The following is a 20115-nucleotide window of genomic DNA, read 5'->3' as shown; positions in this document are numbered from 1 at the left end:
TAGAATATAAATGACGCTAAAGTATTAAAAGTTGAAGCTTCATACAGTTATACATTGTCATATACACTCATACAGAGTCTCATCAATGTGCTGGTGTGTTGCAGTGTGTGTGGCACCACACACCTTCCAGTGAAAGGTGTGAAATACCAGAGAACAGGATTGTCTTTTCTTTTCTTTCCAATCGATCACATGAGTCACAACTTGTGCATGAATCGACCAAACCCTGCAAACAAATCCATGCAAAGATGAAGTGCAACCGGTTTTTCCATCGTTACCCGTCTACAGGTCTAACCTATCACAACAATGAAGTTGTGGACATTGATGGGTGGAGATTGGTCCTGTGTAAACACAGAGCACTCAGACTGTGTGCAACACCGGTGTCCTGATGGTTCTCCACCAGTTGACAGTTTTAAGGAATCATGATCTTCTAGTCATAACAAGATTGTAGCTTAAACTCGCTGGAAGAATCAGGCATTTGGCACACATACAATCTTTCTGTTTATTTTGTCAGTGACATTTCTACGGTGGCTCTGAGGGCTCAACACACTGCAACTGAAGAAAGCACAGGCAAATACGCAAATGTAGGCTGCAAATTCAGACAACAGCTTCACCTGTCTGACAACAACATGGGCTGCAACAACTCAACAAATCCATGTCTTTATCCATTACATTGTCGTCTCAGGACGGAGACCACATGTTTGTTTTATTGTTTTATCTAGTTTTTGTCTTGTTTTTAAGCTTGTGGTTCTTTGCATTATTACATTACCAAATTTAAGTTTTGTTGTTGGAGACAACAATGACACCTATGGCGAACCTTCCCTCTCATTTCTGGGTTCTTTGTGTGTGCTGGCAGTCTCTTGCAGGATCCTTGTCGATGAGATGGGTGGAGCTGCTGGGTAGGATGTCATGCATCTGGGCCCAGATTACATATGGCTCTTTATACTCACTCACCACTTGCTGTCTGTTTGGTTTGTTTGGTTATTCTTGGTTTTCTTACCCATCAAACCTCTCATACACCCACCTCTTTGTCTTGCTCACTGACCCTGAACTATGACACAATAAACTTAGCCTAAGTTTTTGTATAACTTAGCTATATCCTTATGTAATGTCCTTCATTTCAAAGCTCACCTTCAAAGCCCACTTAAAAAAACAACAACTAATAAACCTTTGGTTTAGACTTTATATCAGCTGAGACAGTTGATACTGGCACTTTCACTAAATTGTCTGACCAGATGGTCTAATACACAATTAACTAATCTATCAACCTTATCCAGTGATGGTGACCACATTTCTTTACATCAGTAAAATAAAATGTAATGATATAATGAATAAAACAAGAGGAATTAAAACACAATTTAAAACCAAAATAGAGGACACAGAAACAGGTAAAATCTATCACAGCACTCCCAGGTGTTAAGAGCCTCTAATGAGTCTTGAGTTTGGATTTAAAAAGCCCTCGGTCATTAACAGCATATAAATCCCAACCCTAATCCAATGTCATGGCAACAGGGTGACCACCCCATTGTTCATACCTTGACCTCTGGACTTCTTAAAGAAAATGTCAGGCTGGATGACCAGATAATGGAAAATCTAAGATCTCTGACAAATAATGTGGAGTAGGGCCGCTAATGGCTTTAAAAACAAACATTAAAAGATTAAAATGTCTCCTGAACCATGGAGTAGGTCAATTTAAAAGCACTGGAACCATAATGTGCATGTTAGGTTGGACGGAAGAAAGGGTTTACAAGCAAAGCACCAGTCACCTGTGGCACAGGCAGTCCAGAGGTTTCAAGCTGCAGGGGGGATGAGTGGTGGAGGGAGGAACAAGGGAGTGGCTGACAACAGGTCTGAAGTGCAGGAGTGTGAAGACAGGGTGAACACTGGAGCAGAGATGGAGGCAGGCAGCAATTTAACGCAGGGTGTCAGAGGGCAGGTAGTACAAATGGTCCTGGAGCAGAAGAAACAAGGCAAGAGACAAATTTCAAACAATGCGAGCACTAGAGCGAACATGTTTTTAGTGGGTTACGATACCACGGTGGTGTGACATCTGGGGTATATAAAAAAGAATGAAAGAGCAGAAAAGGACCTGTCCATGACGACTGTATGCCACAAAAACACTGGGGGAGGAGAACCACTAGGAGGCAGTAGACATGGGGGGAGCTCTAGGACAAAAAAGAAGAAACAAGAGGCCTTTCAGTTTTGTGACTGTCAGTATTTAGTATAGTATCATGTGTGTATGTATATATAGCAAAAATATATATAGCAAAAACTTTGTCTTTTTTGTTCAATAAAATTTTGTACATATAAATCATATAGTATAATGTAATACGACTGTTACGATATGAAAAATCATTTTATAGATATATTTTTAAAATGCACACATGAAAACTTAACCATTGTTATCATACAATATATGTTAACTCAAATAAAGTGTAAAAGACATTTAAAAACAATAATGCACAGACAGTCTCCCATCATCACTTTTGCTGACACAGCGGAGGTCTCCATGTGGCTGCAGGTGGAAACACAAAAGGTAGGCTTTGAATAGAGGGCATGCACTGTATATGAGAGGTGCACTTTGCCTGACTGACTGACTGATTAACAAGTGACACACACTCTTATGGAAGACAAAAGTTATTGCACATTTGTGCAATTGCAAAGTAAAAAGCCAATGCGTCCTTGCATTGTGGTTTGTTCTTCTACAGTCAGTGTCACATAACATGACTGGCTTTTTAGTTAAGTCAGTTTGGCACATTTTTTTAAATTTTATTTTCACTTTTTATCACAATCTTTATGACTCTTTGATCCTAGATTTTTCAACATGTCCTTAGCTTGCCCTGGACATGTATGATTAACACTGACTAATTTTACTGCTCCTGATACAAGTCAAAAGGTCTTTTGTCATCACAATGGCAGGTATTTGCTTTAAAACCACAAAACCACACGTTGATAATTGACAATGTGATTTAAACAGTACATTACATCTAGAAAGGATAAGATAGACTCCCAGGGTTTGGTCTTATCTTACAAGTACATAACCAGTGTTTACACAAAGGAGGTGAGGGGACAGGGGAACAGGAGAGGGTTAAACAATCTGACACAGAAAATGGAGGTATAAGCTACTAGTCCTGGGCAACATTGTCTCAGCTTCGACTCTGTGATTCAGACTAATCTTTTCTCCTTATTATTCACCTCCTACACATTCACTTTGTGCTAATTTTTGCTAAATGTGTAATTGTATTGTAAATGTATTTTTTTCTTTCTCCCATTCTTTTCTTTCTCCCACAATGCTCAAATTCCTAGGGCATGCCTTGTTTCTTGTGTGAATAGCCTACATATTAATATCATTTTATAAACCTTCTCTATTGTGAAAATGGGTACCGGTATAATGCTTAGAACCATGTTTTTCTTTGGCTCAATGGAATATTTGAAACTACAGGTTAGGTAAAATTTCCTCAAGTCTGTTTTAAGGCGAAAGAGCTGTTTCCTGCAGAGGAAGTGCAGGGTGGGGAGTTGGTCTTCCGGGACGAAAGTCCATCTGAAGCTCACAGCCGTGTGAACAATCAAGTTCATCAAGTCTGGTGGGGACAAACAGATCCACGGTGTCTCTGCACTGAGCTGCGGCACATGTGAAAATAAGTTTAAAGGGATAGTTCACCCTAGAATGATATTTCGCTCATTATCTACTCACCCTCATGTGGACTAAGGGCTGGAAGAAGTTTCAGAGTCCTCCGTGGCTTCTCTGAGTTACAGGGGGTCTCGGCGTAGCAGTGCATGTCCATATAACGGTTGTAAAGGGACACCGGAGCTCTTCGTAAAAAAACACACACAAAAAAACATCCAAATACCTCCATGCTGCTCGTATGTAATGTCCGTCTTGTGCTGAAGCCCCAAATTGCGTAATTGTCCCGAAAAAAAATTAAATAAGTCTATATTTTAAGCTTGTTTGTAGCGGAAGCTTCTCGAAGCTCCTCTTCCTGGTCCGTCCAAATCTCGCGTGATTTGCGCCGGCGTCAGTGCGGTTACTGCGAATCACTGCTATGCCGAGACCCCCTGTAACTCAGAGAAGCCACGGAGGAATCTGAAACTTCTTCCAGCCCTTAGTCAACATGAGGGTGAGTAGATAATGAGCGAAATATCATTCTAGGGTGAACTATCCCTTTAAACTTTTGTTGAAAATGCTTTTTTCCTTAATCGAATGGCTGTTCTGTTTCATTTTAAACTGCTTTAGTATTCTGTTTTCCAAATAGCTCTCTATTAGAATTATTTTTATCTGATGGTTACCCCACCTGCACCGTAATTTTAAATCACCTTGTTTTCTATTTCCCCCTTCTTTCTGGGCTGCTAGTTGTGCTGGGAAGTTTTTTCTTTCTTTCTTTCTTTCTTTCTTTCTTTCTTTCTTTCTTTCTATTTGAATTGTTTCTGTGATGTTTGGTTGTTTAATGATTGTTTGAATGTTTTAACAAAAACTGTAATGATGCTGATATTAATCTGCCAGATCAGAGTTGGAGTTTTTTATTTTATTTTATTTCTTATTGACAATTAAATTTACAGAAACACTTGGCATGGTACAGTGCAAAGCTAAATAAACATAGGCTACAGACAAGCATTACATATAGCTTCACTGGTACAAAAGATTTAAGTTTGCTTGTAAAAATAAATAAATAAATAAAATAAATAAAAAGAGAGAGAGAGAGAAAAGATATGAGGAGATAAAAAAAATGGAAAAAGGGGAGAGAGCTAGGGGAATGAGAAAGAGTTGGAGTTAAACTCCATAGGGGACCATATTTTTTCTCAGCACTAGTCCCCCCCACAGTCTATGCCCCCCCCCCCCCATGGATGTATTGCCCCCCCCCCCCCCCCCCCCCAAAAAAAAATCCCCACCTCCCTTCCTGTTGTACGTAACGACATCACGACGACGTCATCTGCGGCGCACCCGGCGTACGTGCCGCGTCATATCTTCCAACTCAACCGCCGCTTCCTGGCCGGCCCAGGCAGCTGCCTCAGGCCCCGCTCCTCTGTGAACCGCTATCCGGAGACTGGCATCACACGCCGGGCTGAAACAACAAGCTGCTCCGCTCGGTGTGCGCGGAGCTGCGGCCGCGATGAGTGAATGAAGAGGCCGAAGCCCGCAGATCCTCAGCAGAAGTCCCGGGACTCGCTGCTCGGTCAGTGTTGTTGTTGTTGTTGTAGTAGTTGTAGTTAAAGGGCTGAAAACACTGAGGGAATGAATCACTGCCAACTCATTTCTATTGTCTGCTGCCGTGTATCTGCAGAAAACTGATGGTGACCCTGTTTCCAGCCCATGTTAGTGTAAAGTTACTAGCTTGACATGTGGGACAGTTTCAGTTTAGACACTGTGGACTGTAGTGTCCACTCCTGGACGGACAGACAGAGACACATGCATGACCGGGTCTACCTCCTGTGGGGACCGGGGCACAGCGTTGTTCCTGGGCCCCCTGTGTAACCCCCCTACACACACACACACACACACACACACACACATGGCAGCTTCATTGTTTCTCCCTTAAACCATTCAGGTCATTGATGCAGTGATTTACTGGCAGGAATTTTTAACCAAGTAAAAATGACCAAGGTCTTCTGTGACTGTGACCTTAAACTCAACGTTTTTTGTACGGTGGCCCTAAATGCACTGCACCTTAAGGAAACTCCTGCAAAGGAGAAAAACTCACTACAAGGTCAGAGAACAACTTAATCCATGTGACTATTGCTGCAATTGCAAGACAACTCAGAGGTCGAAATTCCCAACTCGGAAATTTCCGACTAACGACATCATTGCGTTCACGCTGCAGGAACTCGGAAGAAAAAAAAACATGGATACCTGAAGGAAGTTTGGTATATTGTGGCTCATAGCTGAATACGAAAAATCAATGCAGCAGTAAATGATGTTTATTTTGGAGGAGAGGAGACGCTGCGGATGAGTGCACATATAATGTTACAGCCTTGATAACAGTTAAACGTTATTTCCGTCACATACGAGGACCACAATTTCACACCATACAACAATCATAGCGTATTTACGTATTTCATATAGGCTACTGCAATAATACACAAAAATATGCATTCAAACCTCAACAAATAGGCTAACTTAAAATGTCTAAATTCTAACCGTTTAAGACGAGGGCTGCCATGTTTTGATGTTGTCGTGACGTCAAGTCGCAAAGTCGGAGCTCTGATATGATACCCGAGTTTCCGACCTGTAATTTCAATGCCGTTCAATTCATTTTTTACAACTCGGAGCTCGTTTTTTTTCCAACTTCCGAGTTGTCTTGAACGCAGCATATGCATGTGCAACAAAATTCAAAAAATAACAGAAGTATTTCCAGGAACACACAAAAGTGACAGAGCAGGCTGGAGAGCTTAAGTTCAGCGCCAGTGGTCCTTGACTTTAGAAGTTGTGAAGACGACTACTTGTTACCTGTTAGTGGTGTTTGAAAAAAAGGTGAGTTTGTTTGGTTTATTACGTTATTATCACACGATTCATGGTAGAACAACTGCAGACAGGTCCAGAGGAGGTCATCGTTGAAAGCCGGGGCCACGCCCAGACCTCTGCTCCGCCGGCCCCTCAGCTTAGAGATGACACCCAAACACCTGTGAGGGTCTGGGTGAGCGTTGAGCTCTCAGGGCCCCCGTACCTTTGACTGTTAGTGACCCTTTAATCCAATTACCAACCACGTTGGATTCACAGGACAGTAACAGAAATGTATCACTGAACATTGACTTATCTTGACACACATGGAAAAAAGCAGACAATTCTACAAAACATTAAAAGCAGTGATTTCAAAGTTGTCAATATAAGGTGTTGGAGGCTATTAAAGGCCATGAATTTCATTTTTCTTGCCTTGTATTTTTTTCTTTCTTTTTTTAAATGAATCCATCCATCAGTTTTCTGCCACTTGTCCAGGTATGGATAGATAATGAGACAATGGCTCCTTGGGCTGAGACAAGAGGTCCCACCACTTTTCATGTGGTATGTTTCCTGCCATATGAGATAATTTTTTTGATCCTGAAACAAAAGTTTTGGTTATACCTGAACCAGAAAATACAAGAAAATCATTGTAATACTGAAGACTGTCAATAGTTTTAAAAAAACACTTAAAAATGAACTTTTTAAAAACTGTCCGTTTTGGGTTTCTGGGCTGCTCATTGTCTGCATGTATTGTGTTTTTGGTGTTTTATTGCTGGTGTAAAGCACTTTTGCTCTATGAATAAAGTTGTATTATTACTATTATAAACATTCATCTGTCTGTTCTGTCAGTAGCGTTGGGGCCGGAGTCGGGGCAGCCTGAGGTGGAGCAGCCGTGGTGATGGTGTTGGACTCAGGTGAAGTCTTCATGGATCAGGTTGAGGGTGAACGTGTCAGGAGGAGCAGGGACCTGTTGGGGCCGGATGTCCGAGCAGATCCTCCAAAAACCACGAGCGGCTCTGCTGCGGCAGCCAGACCGTCGGCCAAGAAGAGCAATGTGGCCAAAAAGGAGAAGGTGTCCCACAACGGACTCCCAGCCCAGAACAACTGCAGCCAGGCCGAGAGGAGGTCGTCGCTGAGAGCCGGGGCCACGCCCAGACCCCCGCTCTGCCGGCCCCTCAGCTTAGAGATGACACCCCAGCGCCTGCGAGGGTCCCAGGAGCAGATGACGGACAGGCGGATCGTGCAGCCTCCGTGGCGGAGCGGCTCTGCTGCCCCCTCGCCCCCGGCCCGCAGCCTGACCAGCCCCAGCCTGGGGGCAGGAGGGTGGATGCGCCGCAGCGAAAGCACCTGCTCCGTCAACTACTCGCTGGGGCTGCGGGGCGGCAGGGGGCAGATGAGACCCGCTACCTCCCTGCCACACATAGCTAAAGGGGTTGGGGTCGGGGTCGGGGGCACGACGCTGCCTACGGCCTCCAGGCCCTGTCTGCTGGTCGCCCTCAGACCTCTGAACCTGGAGCAGGAGAAGGAGACCTTCTTCCAGTCCGACTACAAGTACGAGCCTCAGTTTGAGTACGCGCAGCCGGAGCCGAGGAGCGTGCTGGAGAAGTACAGGGAAGGCTCCGGCCTCTTCCTCGAACAGGTACAGTACTTCAGACCCACAGGAGGCTCTGCCTTAAGCTGCGTTCACACCGGACCTTTTGTTTTTCGAACGAGCGACGAGTTTACATGTTAAGTCAATGTAAACAAGCGATTGAGCGTTTAATCGCCCAGGCGAAAAAACGCTGGGGCTCGGAGCGACAGCGATGGAGCGTTTTTTCGCTCAAGTCGCTCCCGTCGCTCGAGATGAGAAATCCCAACTCTCTGGCTGTCAGTCGCTCGTTGCTCAGTGCTGATTGGCTGCCGTAATCCCGGTGGTGCCGGTGTAAACAGAGACACATCGTGCAGTGAGTCTGTGGCTCTGTGCCAAATTGACGAGCGAATGCAGCTGAGCTATGGAGCGATACGATACTATGGAGCAATACGAGCGACAGCGATAAAAATAAAAAGTCCGGTGTGAACGCACCTTTAACATGATGATGATGATGATGATGATGATGATGATGATGATGATGATGATGATGATGATGATGATGATGATGTGGTGTCTCTTTACCTATAGGCGGTTGGAATCATGGAGTGCGTGCTGAGGAAGTTTGGTTCCTATGAAAACTTTGAGGAGGTGACAGGTGGCAGTGTGCTTCCGAAAAGTCAGGTGTGGGCTGCCGTCCGCAAATACCTGCAGAAAGAAGGCTGTGTGGGAGAGGTGAGTGGTGGTCAGGAGGACACCTGCTACTTTACTTCCTTCGGTGCACAGACAGAAGCTGCAGACTGGCAGTGCATCAACACACAAATGGGTCATAGACAGAACTGTTTATAGAGGTTAAGTCAAACAAACAATCAAACAACAAACACACAAAAAACAAAAGTTTAAAGTCGAGATGAAAAAAAAGTGAGTATTTTCTGACATTATAAAGTCACAAATTTACAAGGAAAAAGACAAATTAATGAGGAAAATTTTATTTTTCTTGCAAATTTGTGAGGATCATTTTTAAACTTAAAATTCACAATGAGAAAAAAGTGTCAGGAAACACATCTCTACACTTTGCAGGCTCTGCAGAGCACAGGCTCTGTAATGATCTAGTGATCCTGGGCTAAAATAATAAGTATTCTCTTATTGCCAAATCCATCTAAAAATAGAGTTTGGTAAGATCTTCCACTGCAGCTACACTGGGAGAAAAAAAAGCTATGTCTGTCCAAACTTGCAAATCTGGCTCTAGTAGTTGTTAGTGGAACTGCATGTTTTGGTATTTTGACTTTGTTGATTTTACAGCCCTGGAGGTTTTTTACTTGGAAGAGTTTAATTTAAACAAAGCAGCAGAATGTAACCAATCAGATAAAATAATGACACAGAGTAAAATATTTAACTAAGGTGGACCATGTTTGCACAAACTTTATCAAAAAAACGTTTGCAAAGACGAAATAGGTAATAAAAAAAGGACTTAAAGGAAAACTACTGAAGAGATAAGCAGCTGGAAATAATGGCAATGGTACTGGATGTGACCTGTGTGTGTGTGTGTGTGTGTGTGTGTGTGTGTGTGTTCAGGTTGTGGTGCGTCTGTCTGACGAGCTGCTGTCTCAGGCGGTGATGGTGGTGGAGAGCTGTCGTCCCACTCTGACCATAAACCTGGCCGGGGCTCGGCAGCACTGGCTGGAGGGGATGCTGAGACACGAGATAGGTACGCTGCCCCTTCCATGTTCACCTCACACACACATCTGACACAGCGGGGTCACTGCACCCTCAAAAGCATTTACTGTCACTGGGGAGAGATATTTCCCTTCGCTATCTGTCTTTTGAATGCACAAACAGGTAATGTTACACACATATTTTGTATTGTTGGATAAATCGCCTTTTAGATGCGTCGTCAGCGTTGAGATCCTCTATAAAACACGAGCACATGTGAAGTTATCGAGTCCTTGTGGTTCACTGTGTTTAAGTAAAAGTAAAAGTTGATGATAGCTCCAACTCAGAGTGGTGGTTAACTTCCTCTGTTGTTGAATGTTGGTGCACAGAGGGAAACCACTAAAAATACAGCAGCAGACTGACAACGCATCAACATATAAAATGGGTCAAACACAGGAAATGCTGCACACAGAAAATAAGTCAAATGATACATTCAGTCATTTTAGTTTTTTTTGACATATAAAAGAAGCAAATAGAACCACACCATGATTCATTTGGGCCATTGCGGGGGGGAAAAAGGGGGGGGGTTAGTCTCAAATTTGCCAAAGAAGGAAAACCCACCCTACACTTCAGGATTGAAGGAGCAAAGGGGCTAAAATAGAAGTACTTCCTCATTTCTCAAGCCAACTGAAGAGTAGAGTTTGATAAGATCTGTCCAACTTGGCAAATTGTTGACATGCCCCCACCCCCAACCCATCCCCCCTACGCACACACAACATTTCAAGGGTGTTTTCTCACAACTTTGTGACTTTAACTTGAAAAAGAATTTATTATTCTTAAATTTCTCATCCATCCTCCAGCTGTTTTTTATTAAAAAAAACCTATGATGGCCCTAATAGGCTGTTGTATTGAACTGCTTCTTCCTGTTTTTTAATGAACCTAAAAAATTAAAAAACTTCACACAACTTGTCAGCTGATGATTAAGTGTCTGCTCTACTCTCTAAAGTCTAGTGAGTAAAAGTTTTGAGTTATTTGAGTACAGTGACTAAACTCTTTGTTTATATATACAGACCAAGCGTGTACGGTCATGTCTCTGTGAGCTCTCATTGTAAAGAACCAAATTCCAGGGTAAGGATAACAGCCGAGGTTTGTTCCTCATCTTCTGTGGCTACCATGGAAAAAATATCCAGAGGGTGATGTCAGAGCAAAAAATAATAGCAGCACCAGCAGCAGTGGTAATTTTGCACCTTGGTTGTCTCATCTATCATATGATCCCCTGAAAATCTCCAGTGGGGTCATACGATCCCATGGCAGTTCTCAGCCCACAGACAGGAGATCCAGCCTGAAGCTGAGGTGTCGCCGCCGAGTGTAGGATTTCTCCTTTCCCAGAATATACGTTTCAGGATTCCACCTCCTCCTCCCCCCGCGCTCTTTAAAAGGGAGGCAGAGAGACAATAGGGTGATGTAGGCAGCAGACAGTTGAGGGCGTGTGGACGAGTCGGATCACCTCGTCCTCCACACGCCACCTTTGGTTAGAGGCTGTTTTTCGTGGTTTCAGTAGAGAGTGACCTTAATACTGAAGCAGCACACAATGATTTCGTATAGATGACAGTTTCAACATGACGCACATCCAGCTCCAGTGAGAGATGATGAGACTTTCTCAGGTGTGTGTCTCACCATTTTTGAGAGATTGTTGCAGAAAATATGCGTGTTTATGCATGTGTTATTATATATGAGAGACAGTGTGTGTGTGGCTTTTGGTTTTTACTTCTGCTTTGTTTTGTTTGCTTAAAGGGATAGTTCACCCAAAATTCAAATTTCACTCATTATCTATTCACCCTCATGTTGACTAAGGACTGGGAGAAGTTTCAGAGTCCTCCGTGCCTTCTCTGAGTTACGGGGAGTCCGCGCAGCAGTATTTGTCCATATAATGGTTGTCAATGGATACCAACTTTCTTCATCCAAAAAGACACACCAAAAAACATCCAAATAACCTCCATACTGCTCGTCTGTAATGTCCCTCTTGTATTGAAGCCCCAACATGAGAAATTGTTCCGCCGGTCAGTGCGAATCACGTGAGATTTTGACACAGGAGAGCAGTGAACTGAGACACTGGGAGCTTCCACTACAAACAAGCTTAAAATATAGACTTATTTAATTTTTTTCGGAACAATTTCTCATGTCGGGGCTTCAATACAAGAGGGACATTACAGACGAGCAGTATGGAGGTATTTGGATGTTTTTTGGTGTGTCTTTTTGGACGAAGAAAGTTGGTATCTATTGACAACCATTATATGGACAAATACTGCTGCGCGGACCCCCCCGTAACTCAGAGAAGGCAAGGAGGACATTGAAAATTCTCACAGCTCTTAGTTGACATGAGGGTGAGTAGATAATGAGTGAAATTTGAATTTTGGGTGAACTATCCCTTTAAGCACTTTGTGCTACATTTTATTTGTATGAAAAGTGCTCTATAAATAAAGTCTGATTGATTGATTGATTGATTGATTGATTGATTGATTGATTGTTTGATTGATTGATTGATTGATAGATATTGGCCTCCCCTCAGGCAACATGTGTAATCAGGCTTTCTTGTGTCATTGTTTCCTCAGGCACACATTACCTGAGAGGCGTCAACAACAACCTGCAGCCCTGGTCCAACACAGAGGGCAGGAAGCAGTTCGGCCTGAAGCCAGCTAATCCCACAGAGGAGGGCCTGGCCAGCCTGCACAGCGTGTTGCTACGGAAACAGCCCTACCTATGGCGCGCAGCTCTGCTCTACTACACGGTGTACCACGCCACCAGCATGAGCTTCAGCCAGCTCTTCAGCCACATCGCACGCTTCGTCCAGGACCCCGACGTCCGCTGGGAGTACTGTCTGAGAGCCAAGAGGGGACAGACGGACACCTCGCAGCCTGGTGAACACACACACACACACATACACACGCACACACACACTCCACCCTGTTCACCATGGTAAAAACACAACCTCAGGCCCAGCTGGCACAGGGTGAGGGTGGGGTGCACCCTGGAAACCAGTCTATCACAAGACCACACAGGCCCACACTCACACACATTCACACCCTGCAGGCAGTTTCCACCTGATCCTCTACTGCACATGTGCAAGCCTGAGTACCCGGCGAAAATAATCATCTGCAGGTATGAAAATTTGCAGGGTGATGTGTTAACTATGCGCGTGTGAGGATGCTAAACGTGCATCTAACAGCAAACTGCAACATGTTGCGTGTATGCAGGTCTGAACAAGACGACAACATTGTTCGGCCCTGCATGCAAAGCACCAGTGATCTGATATTTGTATAATTGTCACCACAGTCACAGTGGTTCATTTTGGAGGAGGAGACATTTGGTGTTCATCTCTTAGATGACAAATGATGTGCATGTGTTGGAATTTATATCATCGATTGAACAAAATGAGTTTGAACATACCTGGTGGCAGAGCGTGGACTAAGTTGGCTTAGTTCCCGTTTCTTCGCTTCCCCTCTCTCTGCCTGACTCGCTCCACTATCTAAATGAATAAATTACTGTAAATATTTCTTGGACCCAGAGCAAGCAAACATACTACCAAGAGCAAGAAAATTATAATGAGCAATCATAACCATGACAATAAAATGTACGTGAATTTTGAATATGGAGAAATGGCAAACTAGAAAAAGTTAGATGATGATGATGACGATGATGATGCAATAGTCATTTCCTTTTCTTTTACATTTATGTGTCAGGCTGCTTCAGTAAAGATCAGGTTTATCTGGACGGGATCCTGAGGATTCTTCGCCATCGACGCGCCATCGACTTCAAGATGTTGACTTCTTTAGGCAAGGTCAGTGATGGTGTCAGGTCATTTAAAGACAAACCTCTATCAGCAACGCAGAGCCCACGGTGTGCTCACATGGACAGGGAAGCTGCAGGTTACTTTTGTCTCTGAAGGTGTAAATAAACACAACAGTGTGAATAAAAAACCAGTGGAGTTTTTAAAATGCTGAGGATAATGAAATCATGTGAATGTGATAGAAGCATTATCACCAAAATGAAGACTTTCCCAGTTTTCCTGAGCAGCCACTGCCCCCTGTGGGGTGTCTGAGGGCATTAAATAAAACAATCAGCTTCACACTGACTGCAGGTTTCTGCTGAGAGCCAGAACCTCCTGATCTGTTGACCTTGAAAACTCTGGTATATGAATTGAGATCTTTATTTCGAACATGTGAACAGTTTAAGTAAACAAAACAAAGAAAACAATGAAAGCAAGTAGCTGCACTTTGCAGACTTTAGTTGACATATCCAGAACATGTTAAACATCCTCAAAGAAAACATAAACCATGGAGTGACATGTGCAAACATTAATGTGGCTCACACTCCAGCTGTAATATCTCTTATACGCTGTCTGACTTTGGGGATTAGTACAAAATAGGGCTGCACATTTTGCAGAAAACAAATTGTGATTGTGATTTCAGAGCAGATGGTTGTTTCTGTTTAGTTTTCATTTATTGATGGTGTGATTTTTGTTGGGTTCCGGGTATTGCACAAAAGTAGAATAAAGAAATCCAGGACAACTGAGCAAGCGCGGCTTGACCTCGTCTAATCGGCGCATCTTGGCTTAATTGGTTGCACAAACGTCGAGCCACAGATGAAGACAACAGAATCAACTAAGCCGGGCTGTTAGCCTGGTCTGGAGCAGGCTAGCTGCAGAGAATAAATCACCATAGTAACTTGACCAGGATAAATTTAGCCTGCTTTTGAACAACCAATTTGAGGCTAAATTCAGCCAGGATAACCAACATATCTCGGCTTAATCCCTTATCTAGGTTTTCTGCAATACGGTGTCTTGTTAACACTTAAAGCAGAAGTAAGCGATCCGGTGGTTTTGGCTAACTTCTTCATTGGATAAAGGTTGTAGGATACAAGGAAAGTTTTCTCCTCGGCTTACAGCAGAGCAGAGTGACTGACAGACCCGTGTTTCTGACCAAACACTCTATATAAGTGATTGCTCTCGGAAGATATAACTATTTAAGACTTATTAACACAAACATTCCACTTACTTCTGCTTTAAGTTAACAATATGCATCAATGTTGTGATGCATTTTACATCTATCAAAAAAAATGCAAAAGCAGATATTGCATTAAGCCATATTGCAATTTTTAACTACATTGTGATAAATTGTGCAACCTAATACTAGACACTTGAGTTTAAACTCTTGTCTTGTCTGTGAATGTGTGTGTCACTGGCTGAGAGTACAACCAGGACCAAGTTAGAGACAGAGGATATGGATGAATACATTTTGACTTGAAACGGAGTTACAAAGTGCTGTACAAAAACAAAATAGGGAGAATTACAAATACGTGCTGAAACAATGTTATCAATACACACACTGAAAGCAGGAATTGGGCTCTAATTAGTGATGTTCCTTTCCGATCCGATACTGAGTAAAATTCAGGCTGGTATCGGCGATACCGATCCGATACCGATACTTTGTGCAAATGCACCTAATGTGCCTGGTAAATCTAATAAAATAAAAAAGTACTGTATTTCAAGTCATAGCTTCCTAAGGATGCAAGACTTCAGAGTAGCCTAATGTATTTATTTTCAACTCTGAACTATATATTGAGGTAGTGGCCTCGTTTAAATATAGCCGAAAATAGTGTTTCAAACACTAAAAAAAGAACATAAGTATAATAAAACCATAAATTAAATAAGAAAATTATAAACAAACATATACTTTTTTTAATTAATTCATTTATAATTTTCCCACAGATATTACAGACTTCGTCTTCACTGTTTGTGGCACTGAAATAGCTCCACACATGACTCCTTTCCGCTCCGCCATTGACTCTACACAGACTGACTTTGTGAGCAGCATGCCCACTTACGGGTGGAAGAAAAAGTAGTTCCTACCAACCGCGTGTCATTTAGACAAGATCTGAATAGTTTAGTTACTTTCCACTGTGTTCCTGTTAATGATATGCTTAACCACAAATGACTGAAGTATCAAAAGTATCGATATTTTCATTTGAGTATCGATCTGCAGAGCATACAGACCTGGTATCGGAAGTATCGATATTTCAGTATCGATCTGCACATAGCAAAAACCCAGCCAACTTTATTTGACCATGTGGCTTTTTCTTAAAAAATCACCTGCGACCCATCTCCTCCTGTCCCTCGGCAGGTGTCTTATGAAGATGTAGAGAGGCTGCGACAGCTGGCCGTGCTCCCCAGGACCAGAATCCCCCACTTCATGCGCGACCCGGAGCGATACCTGCAGCACCTGGATCACATCGTCGCTGTCAACGAGCTGGACGACTCCACGCTGGAGCTCCTGTTGCCCTGACCGCCGAGGAGGAAGAGATGGAGGATGCTGGTACACTGACTATATGATGTTTGGTGCCCTGAATGCATCTCATGTTAAATATCCAGTATTACTTATGCTTTATCTGAGCTTTTTTTTTTTTTTTTTTTGTAAAACTCGAAGAAAAAGGGACGAACACACTAACACCTCTATCTACATTTTCACCTTTGTCCAATGCATGTCTATGTGGCTTTTTTCACAGAGCCTAGTACAGTTCAAGTGCCCCCTCCCTCCCCCTTTTGCCTTTACTCCCACTATGAAGTTACCTCAATACTGCAACTCTACGATATAACCAACATTATATATGTAGACTCGTACATAATCACCGCACCCAGCGCCTGTACAGGACACCGCTAACACGTCATGTACGGCTTTAAACATTCATAATCACTCGCTTTATTTATGCAATTATTTAAGTTTTTTACTTTGAAAGAACAGACTGAATGTCTCTGGTATTAGCTTTATACCTTCTTTTTTTGATGACATTTTTTATGCCTTAGATTGTTTGCATTTTAAAAAGGACACCAAGGACACATTATTCACATGCCCTGGGGGAAGCACTGAGGCCATGAATCTTTAAAATATCAAGTGCCAGTGGACTCGGTCAGATATAAAAATATCTCCCAGGGAGGTTTTTTTTTAAATATCAGTATTATTAGGGAGATAATCAGCTGTGTTATTTCTGTCTTATCAGTGTCCTTGGTGGTCTTTGGATATCAGTATGCTACTGTGATGTGACCCGTCCCCGAGCTCCCACCTCCGTGCAGCAGCCAAACTTTCTTTTCTTTCTTTTTGCTACGTTAAAGGGACAGTAGAGCATTTTGGGAAACATGGGTGTTTTGTGACAGTTAGATGAGAAGATCGGTACAGCTCCACTCTCATGCTTGAACGTTTGGCCTGTAGCTGGAGACGACTGTTAAATCACGGAGTAGAGACTGTGCTGAGGCACAGCAGTTCTGTCAAACTTTACATTTCTAAGAACCAAAGTGAGAACAGAGAAGCCTCAGGGTGGCTCTACTACTTATGTTCAGTGGATTCCCAGGTTGTTTTCCACATGTCAAAGTGTCCTTGGGCCAGATGCTGAACCCCAATCGTCCCTGGTGGCTGTTCCATCAGTGAAGAGTGTGTGAGTGTGAGTGTTACAGTCCATTTTTAACAACCGACCGTGCTGTCATTTATATCACCACAGATAATTTAGATTATTTTTCTTTTGGAAAAAGATCAGATATTGTTGATAATTGAACATTGAAGGGTTGAAGTTGTTCCATCTTTATTAACAGAAACAATAACGACTGAAGTGTAGAAGTCCATAGAAAGTTGGAAATAACTTTAGAAAAGACATTTGGCAAGTTTTATGGACAAAAAAAGTTACGATCTACCTGCACTGCCATGTTTGTAGTTTTTAGGGGGGGATTGTAGTTTTTTTGGTAACACTTAATTAAGCATTAGCTAAGCATTATTAAACGATTAATTCATCATTTATAAAACATCCTTCCTACATTGATACTAATAAGCATGTTATTGCAGTATGGATAAGTGTTTATAACATTTAAAATCTATTAACACGCTCACTAACCATTAATACATGTCTAAGTCATTGCCTGGTCATGTATAGTCAATAGCCTAGTTTGTTCATCATTTACTGACACTTTATAAATGATCTTATGAACCACTGGCATCTCCTAAATAACTGGTTTGAAATTAATACTTGATTTATAAATGCTGACTTCATCATAAGCATGGAAATACACTAACAGAGTATAGATGAATTTATTAATCCAGAGTTCAACATTTATAACTGTGTTCAATAAAACATTACTAATTAGGATCAATGTAGAAAAAATGCTTTATAACTGAATAATAAATAGATTTAATATGTTTAACTAATGCTTAATAGTGTCTTAATAGTTGTTATGAAGTGTAACTAGTTTTTTCTGTGCTCAATAAGCTATCATAACCACATATATATATAGTTTAGGGTTACAGGCTATGTTAAAATGTGCATTTGTGTTTCATCAACTTTTGGAACCAGTGATTGCTGTTGTGCAGTGACTGTTCTCATTTCAGGAAAAATTGACTGTGGCCTTGGGCTGTCATATCGATGAAATATCAGTCAAAATCAATACTAATACCTAGACATAGATACTGATTCTTAAATACCGGTATACCTTTTTCAATACCAGTTTTATTAAATTCATTTTAACGTAAAGAAAATTAAAATACACATAAATGTAGTGTGTAAAAACTAAAATATATAAACAGCCAATCAACATTATTAGACCTTGCACCAAGCATGCTGCATGCTGATTGGCTCACTGGCGCTGATGAGATTTACTCATTTACTTCTTAGGGAATTCACCAGCTGTGCCCGCCCTCAACCTTTACAACATGTAAGGTTAGTCAGGCTTATGGCTTTAACAGCTGTGTGGTTAGCTGTTAAACTGTACAGAAGCCGTAAGTGGCCATGCATTCACAAGATTTATTTTCTTCATTTTCAGGAGACAATGAGATAATTATCTTAAGATCTTGAGGAAGAAGAAACTTTCTTTTCTAGAGATAACAACAGAATTAATTAGAGATGTGCCTGAGATTTCTGTCACACAGGTGGTTGTATCCTAATCTGCTTCTTTCAGTCATCATCTAGTATCCATAGAGACACCCAAGGCCTTGAAGCTGGTCCGTTTTGTAGTTCAATGAACAGCCTATATAGACTACAGCACTGTTATCTCCAGATCTCTAAATGTGGTTAACTTGGTAGTAAAGTAGTTTCTCAAGGAAGTTTATCCCATTATCTCGGGAAAACGGATGTATGGACACCAAGGGTTTCCATAGAAATGAGCTAAAATTAACGTTTAGGCTACATTTTAATGTGGCACTCTGTGGCACACCAACAATCTTGGTGTTGGTTCCAAGGATGCATTTTTCTTGGCCATGTTTACAAAAGCCTCCTAAATGGGACAGTGTTGTTGTGCTGCTGTGACGTAATCAGTCTTCAAATGTGGCCTCTGAAGGGTCGGGCCTCCCACAAGGAATGATCGAGGGTTTTGATGGTAAATCTGCCACTTTTTAAATTCTCATCTGTGTAAGAGCTGTACCAGAGCAGAAAGCTGGACAGCCTTAGTCAACAGGCAGTTCATCACTTTAAGTGAACAAATAGTCAGTGCTGGCAGCTCCTTTACATTTCAGACAGAGCCAGGCTGACTGTTTCTCATTTGTCTCCAGTCTTTATGCTAGGCTAACAGCCGCTGGCTGTGGCTTCACATGTAATTGACAGATGTGAGACTGTGATCTTCTCATTTAACAGCGCCAGTTTCTCCAACAATGTGAAACTGCTACTTTAACACTAAGATAAAGTGCCTGAATGGCATCTTTAATACACTGTTGGGCTTTTTGTGACACAGCCAAACTCAACCAGTCGTGGTCCATCCTCACCCAGACTCGAGCCGCTGGCTGAGGAGGAAGCGAGGGGTGCTGTGGGTGTGCCTTCGATGGGTGTCGAGCTCATCTTGCCGTAGCTAGCCATGTGTTTGTAGGCTTCTTTTTACTGTGTTTGACACTTCAGACTGCAGATGTCAGTCAGGGCATTCATTATGGGCCATGTCGTCTGTGAGCTGAATTAACACTGACAGACTGAAAAAAAAGAAAGAAAGTAGGTCACAGCAAAAAGGGACATGGGCTTCGGTTCAGCAGTCCCAGTTTTTAAACTTAAACACTAAACCAAAATGTGAATCCACTTCTCTGATGCATTTTAAATACTTGGATTTGAAAGTTAACATGATTGAAATTTACCATGCTGTGTTTACAATTTTAGCCACTTGATGAAGCAGATGTTTTAAATTCTGCTGACCTCATCAACCTGGGCCCTAAACGAATGCACCGATTTGTAACGCACGAATGTTGCACAAGTGTTTTATGTTCTGGAAAACGTCTTGAATTTCCAGTTTATTTATTAAAAAGTACACACTTGACAAGCTCTCGTGTCTTTCTTGACGCACCCGAATGAGTACACATGACCTGAACAAACAGGTCATTGAACTAGAGGACTTGCTTCTAAATGTTTTCTTCAGTATCAAAGTAACAGTGATAGTTGGACATCCACTTGGACA

General features: G+C 42.2%; 1 protein-coding gene across 3 annotated transcripts; it reads left to right on the top strand.

Moving 5' to 3' along the window:
* Positions 1-4957: 4957 nt before the first annotated feature.
* kiaa0895l lies at positions 4958-19973 on the top strand. Of its 3 annotated transcripts, none has more exons than XM_085770659.1 (7): positions 4958-5168; positions 7283-8069; positions 8589-8732; positions 9573-9705; positions 12263-12568; positions 13391-13488; positions 15830-19973. In XM_085770659.1, the coding sequence occupies exons 2-7, from the start codon at positions 7329-7331 to the stop codon at positions 15989-15991; spliced, it is 1584 nt and encodes a 527-aa protein (XP_085626785.1). In that variant the 5' UTR covers positions 4958-5168; positions 7283-7328; the 3' UTR covers positions 15992-19973. The 3 variants fall into 3 exon arrangements, with proteins under 3 accessions (XP_085626785.1, XP_085626793.1, XP_085626803.1); XM_085770667.1 differs by having other exon boundaries at positions 5095-5183; positions 7297-8069; positions 15830-16140; XM_085770677.1 differs by having other exon boundaries at positions 5109-5180; positions 7297-8069; positions 15830-16140.
* The last annotated feature ends 142 nt before the right edge of the window (positions 19974-20115 follow it).

This window comes from Trachurus japonicus, chromosome 3, assembly GCF_045865225.1.
Source record: "Trachurus japonicus isolate A0001 chromosome 3, Traja_1.0".
Lineage (NCBI taxonomy): Eukaryota > Metazoa > Chordata > Actinopteri > Carangiformes > Carangidae > Trachurus > Trachurus japonicus.
Note: the sequence above shows the minus strand (reverse complement) of the source record. Positions and strands in the feature narration are given on the sequence as shown.